The sequence below is a fragment of the Erpetoichthys calabaricus genome, chromosome 13 (genome assembly GCF_900747795.2).
Source record: "Erpetoichthys calabaricus chromosome 13, fErpCal1.3, whole genome shotgun sequence".
NCBI lineage: Eukaryota > Metazoa > Chordata > Cladistia > Polypteriformes > Polypteridae > Erpetoichthys > Erpetoichthys calabaricus.
Window position 1 is genome coordinate 30,614,185 of NC_041406.2, and position 6,047 is coordinate 30,620,231.

At 38.9% G+C, this 6,047-nt stretch overlaps 1 protein-coding gene across 3 annotated transcripts in view; it reads right to left on the minus strand.

Annotated features, from left to right (window-relative positions):
• The window catches only part of LOC114643692 (ly6/PLAUR domain-containing protein 2-like), a 201,288-nt gene extending 195,705 nt beyond the window's left edge, over window positions 1–5,583 (minus strand). The window contains exons 1-2 of one of the 3 annotated variants that reach the window (XM_028818078.2): window positions 5,393–5,583; window positions 451–567 (exon numbers count right to left, since the gene is read on the minus strand). In XM_028818078.2, the coding sequence (XP_028673911.2) occupies window positions 451–567; window positions 5,393–5,444 (169 nt within the window). In that variant the 5' untranslated portion in view covers window positions 5,445–5,583. The remainder of the gene's footprint in view (window positions 1–450; window positions 568–5,392) is intronic. The other 2 variants (XM_051935931.1, XM_051935928.1) reach the window with 2 other exon arrangements.
• Window positions 5,584–6,047: the final 464 nt, after the last annotated feature.

Here is a 6,047-nt window from a genome sequence, read left to right on the forward strand (position 1 = left end):
ACTCATCAGTTATGTAATGTTTGTTATCATACTGTCCACTACAATATTCAGAAATGGTTAGAATGCTTCTGAGAAGGAATGATGATGTTAGTCCTCCATTGTGTCTGTAAAAGAGATGATGCCATTTATCTTTCTGACAATTTCGGCTTTGTGCAGCACCTTGAATGTTGATGAAATGGCCACATTGGTCTCAGTTAGGATGCACCTGGGCAAACACTGCTGAATGTATGACATATTTTAGAACACTTTTAAAATAAAAATTGTTTACAGATTTCTTTAACCTGCTTTTTATCACATATTATATTATTTTTCTTAGGGCTTGCACTGTTTTGATGTCTTAGCTCATGTTAAACAATATGCAGATGTTCCGATGTTTCTAAATACTTACCTTTTTTTTACTAGATGTGCTTGAATGGCTTCATATATTAATTAAATTAACTTGTTACTTACTGACTGTGCTGACTATAGTCATACAAGTGTCTTCACCAGATGAGCACATTTCTGTATTGTTAGTGCAGTCTGCTTTTGATGTGGTAACAGCACATATGTAGCATTTTAAAGCTTTAACTGGGGAAAAAAGAATACAAGATTGATAATAGTGAGAAAATTTCAAAAACGACTTAGATTCATATTTTATTAAAGTTACTAAACACATTAATACTTTCATCATACTTGCAGGATATAAATAGTGTTACTAATATCAATTTTTAAGTTGTAACAAGAGATAGCAAAATACAGATTGTATCCATTAATTCAGAAGGTTTAATATTCTATTTAGTGGAGATAAATAAAAATGTTGCTTTTCAAACATAAAAGTATTACGTGCAGTTCTGCTGCACAGCTTGCCGTGTCCAGTGAAGCTGAGCTTAGGCGATGTAAACTGTCGTGTAAATTAGGCCATACAACATTCTTTACCTCCTTGCTGATGAAAGCCTCAACATCTCCAATCTTATCTAAATTCACTTCGCAACTAAGTAATAGAAATTTCCATTGACTCTATCGTCATTTCCTGAACATTACTTTCCATCTGCCGGTACCTTCCAAAAACCCATCAGTCAAATATTGAAGCCACACCCATTGACTCGCGGTAATTAAAAGATATTTGCATGTTGAGAACTTGAACATGAAGATGCAAAGTGGAAAGAAAATGTCATGAGCAGCAGGTGGCCCCATGTCTATTTGCATTTGGCTTTTCATTTTTGCAGCCTCACAGTTGTCCAGGGAATTTGTGATTGATTTATCAATTTTGAGTTGTTGTTTAAAATATGTCACATTTGTACTGCAAACCAAATGGAAAAGAAAATATGAAGGAAATATTGAATTTTCATTTTCATTTTAATGAGAAGTCAAGCAAAATGACACCTTTTACTGGCTAACTAAAAAAGATTACAATATGCAAACTTTCAAGGCAACTCAGGCCGCTTCTCCACTTTAGCTATTACGCATATCATGAAGAAAAAGCAAATCTTAAGTGAGGACTGCATTATCATTTCAATTATTAAACTGATACACCAAGACGGGCATGGAAAATAAAAAGTCACAATGAAAAATAAAAGCAATGACAGAAAAGCAATTTAATTTTATCTCTCTATTATAAAAAAAAAATCTTGGGAGGGAGATGAGGGAAACGAGACGTGATCTTCTCGGAAGACACTTTGACGTCCAGTGAGACAAGGCAGTGAGACAAAAGGACAGCTGCTGTACAGGCTTTTAAATGATCGACGCGCAGCGTAACAAGCAGAATACGCAGCTCGCCAGCAGCAACAAGCCAGCAGCTGATACGATGGCATCTCCTTAGCGTGCGCTCAGTCCTCCCCTTCACAACACTAGCTGGGTTATACGTCCCACAAGAAAGAGATGTAACCACACCCGGGGCCGGAAATAAAGGACAAATAGTAAATGACAAAGTAGAACATCATAAAGAATTCAAAAATGTTGGCGCAGTACACATGCACAGCAGGTTAGAGATAATGGAAGTAGGAAAATGCCAAAGTCCCCAAAAAAGGATAGGAAAGATCTCATTAGCACAAATAAACAGAAATTATTACTCTGTGAAATAACGGAACAGTGAAAAGAGATCTATCTTACTAAACAACAGTTAATTTATGCACGGCAGATGCACCGAGGCACATGCGTACTGCCACCAAGGCACATGCGTACTGCGCCGTGGCGCCCATCCCAGAGTCAAACGCAGTGGCTTCCCAAAACGCGGTGGCTTCCCAGAGTCAGTAGATGGCGCCCAAACAACACAACCGTGCCATGGCGCCCGCCCCAGAGTCAAACGCAGACGGCTTCCCAAAACGCGGTGGCTTCCCAGAGTCAGTAGATGGCGCCCAAACAACACAACCGTGCCATGGCGCCCGCCCCAGAGTCAAACGCAGCGGCTTCCCAAAACGGGAAGCCCACACAAAGAAACTGCTTTAGTTCAAATAGGGTTACTCAATTAAATGGAAACTTTACCATGCCTACGACCTGTGAACTAAACCTGAGGTAAAGCATGCACGCCAGGTTGTACAGCCGCCAGGACAATGAACGAGCGCACCCACAACGCGCTTTTGACACAGCACAGGCAAAGGAGACACGTATCCAAATGGAGGGATCTCAACGATTAGTAATACAAACATGCCTACGACCTGTGAACTACACCTGAGGTAAAGCGTGCACGCCAGGTTTACAGTCGCCCGGACGCGACCGCCCACACCACTGCATATACCCTCCATGATATTTCATCACGCAGCGGCTTCCCACCGAGGCTCATATTGCGCCGTTGCGCACGCCCCAGAGTCAAACGCAGCGGCTTCCCAGAGTCAGTAGGTGGCACCCAAACAACACAACCTGTTCACTACACTTGCTCTAATCCACTGTGCCAGTAATATAGATCACATAACGGTCACAGACTCAAACCCAGCGGCTTCCCCGACTCAGTGGCTGGCACACGAACACCACAACCTGTAAACTACACTTGCTGTGCTCCACTCTGCCAGCACTTGGTGTCAGCAAAGGCAACAGAATCACGTCTCCACAAAACGAAACCGCTTTAGTACCAATATGCTTATTGAATTAAATGACATTTCCCCAGGCGCACCCACCCTCCATGATATGTCATCCATCCAAATATCGGTCGGAACAGAAACTGATTGCCATTCTTGGATTTCCGATTGGCTAGCGAATCGTGGGCTTACTTGTTGAATATATTGTTCAGATTTAAACTTTAAGCTGGAGACTTGTTCATCGTCTAATTAGTATTGCCAGCGATTATTAAAAGATTACAAAAACGCTGTTGTGGTATGAAGTCCCGTGAGATGGAGACTTTTAACATGAGATTCTTTCAAGTCACACCCTACTTACAACTATTTTCAAATAAGACCACAGTCATCTAACCTATCAGTCATGTGAATGCCTTTGTCAGACACACTTCCTGTGCTCTCAGCTCCTATACATTTTATCAGGACAATTTTATACGTTCTAGATAACAAGTCATCAACAAAACGAAGAAGAAAGAGCATGGGCAAACATTCGAGAAAGTCATTTTATTTACTTGAGAGAAAGAAATGATATTCTCTCACAGGCAAATATACGTTGCGTTGTCACGATGTAAGTCCAAACATGGAATCAAAATTCAATGCGATCTTGAAAAAAGTTAATTCCAAGTATTGTTTTTACAAAAGTTTTAAAGTAAAAGTGAAAATAATGCATATGTAACAATTCCCATGAAAATAACAATTTCTTTAAATTGTATACCCGGTAAAACAAATCCGGGGGTGGGCAAGCGAAGCTAACAGGGGGCAGAGCCCCCTAGTTTTTAAAAATATCACAAATGACTCTTATGTGTGTGGAAAATGAAATTACAAGAGTTGGTGTTTCATTTTATTTTTAATTTTTGTAGCATCCTGGCATGTACACTTTGAAAACTAAATGGCAAAAGAGTGAATGCATTTTCATTTTATAATTGTAATTTTCATTTATTTTTTTGCAGAAAATATATCCCATACACTAGAGCCAACTAATGCAATAATTGTCTCATGTTTGTTTGTAAAGAAAATTAATAAATGTCTAAAATAACTACAGTAACCGTGCTGCTTTACACAATATGTTAATAAACATAAGTATGCCAATTTAAGGTTTTCTCCTGTGCATTCATTGCAGGGCAGCTCAGTGCCCTGGATATATGGATGGATAAATCTTAAACCAAAAACCATTAAACTTTCTTAAGAGTTAATGGAGAGGGACAACATATCCTGTAAACGTTAATGAAAATCAAGCAGAAGCCTGTGAGTGGCTTTGAATACAAAGAGCACTATGGGTTACTAACCATCTTTCTTTCTGCTTTAAGGGCTAATGGGACACAGCCCCACCAGATGATATGCAGAGTAAAAAAGTAGGCTGTCCTCATTAATTTAACTATTATTTACATGTTTTAAGAACCTTTAACTTTGTCTTCTAAACCAGTTTTTTTCATTTTAACATTCTAATATTTAATGTAACTTTTTGCTATGTGAAATTGTCATTGTAAGTAGTTGCTGCAAGCCTGTTTTTAGCTCATAAAGTCTAGCTCTATTGGCCCTGCAGTGTCCTAGGTTTACACTTCAGTGTCTGTGTGCGCATGTGCAACCTGAACTTTCAGTTTTGTGATTGGATTTGAATTCTCTGCATTAAAATAAGGAGCAAAACATTAACCTCTTCAGAATAGGGCTCAGCAGCATCTTAACCACTGCAGAGGACTGCCTGGTGGTGTTACATTTTAAAAAGCTATCATTGACACCTTCGGTGTGCTTCTTCCACTTTGTGAAAAAGAAGCTGGCAGTATGATGCCACTGTTTCAAAGAACCACAGTTCTGGTACAGAAACAACAGGTACGTATAAAATCGTTTTTTTTTTTTTTCAATTTATTGCCAGCCTTGAGATGTACAGCAAACACTGGCCGCACGGTAGTTAGAAGTGCACCTTGACACCCCAGGAGTCTTGTGTTCGTGTCATGCAATGTGTGTAGTCTGTGTATTCATTCCATACTATTGTGACTTGTACTTTTTCACCTCAGATCTATTTGTTTCCAAACTTTGGGTGTTCCTGGCTTAATTTAGGCAGTTCATAGCCAATGTATTTGCCTGAACAGCAGGTGATTGTGAGGCATCTCAGTTTATGTAACATTAAAATGTAAGATAATAACAATATCAGAGGGTATTGTAATGATCTGATGCCAACTAAGACTTACCAGGCACCAAGCACCCCATTGTTTGATTGATTTTTTGTGACCAGATGGTCCATGAATTCCATGTCTCCCTAATCATTAGCAGAGGGGGACAGACCAGTCCCTAGCAGATAACTTCTGTTTAATTTGAGACAGCCTTTTTAAAAAGATATATTTTCATATGTTCGCTGCAGACAGACTTACCTGAATAAGTTATAAAGCCGGCTAGAAGGAACAGAGTGAGGCAAGTTTTCATTTTCTCTTCAGATCACTCAGTCCAGCTCTCTGCAGCCAATACACAGTTGCAAATGAGGAATTTTACTTATATAGCATCATTAAGATGTAAAACTTCCCTTTTTATAATACAGCTGGTATTACATTGTATGGTTAGTTGAACACTTTCTTGCCACATAACGTTGACACTGACATTGTGTAATTCTGCATATACATAGAAAGAAACAAAATACTGAGACATAAATAAAATCCTCCTTTAAAGTCTTCATTTATATGATTAGAACATTTTATCTCAAATTAAATCCTTGCTACCATTTGAAAAGTATAAACTTCCATAACCTCATTTTCAAAGGCTTCATTTCTCCCAATGGTGTAATTTCTCGAAAACAGGCTGACACTTTCTACACAGTTGTGTTTTGCAACTAACTGCCAGCTTTCCATCGCAATTAAACTTATCATTTCATAAGCATATTCCATGTCTGTAAATGTTTCAAAAGAAAACACAAGTGAATAACTAAATATACAGAATATCCCGCTGTCCAATTTCTACATTATCTGAAGCTACTTGGTCTGTAAGAAAGACACAAAATAGCTGGAGCCTATCCCGACAGCATCAGGCACAAGG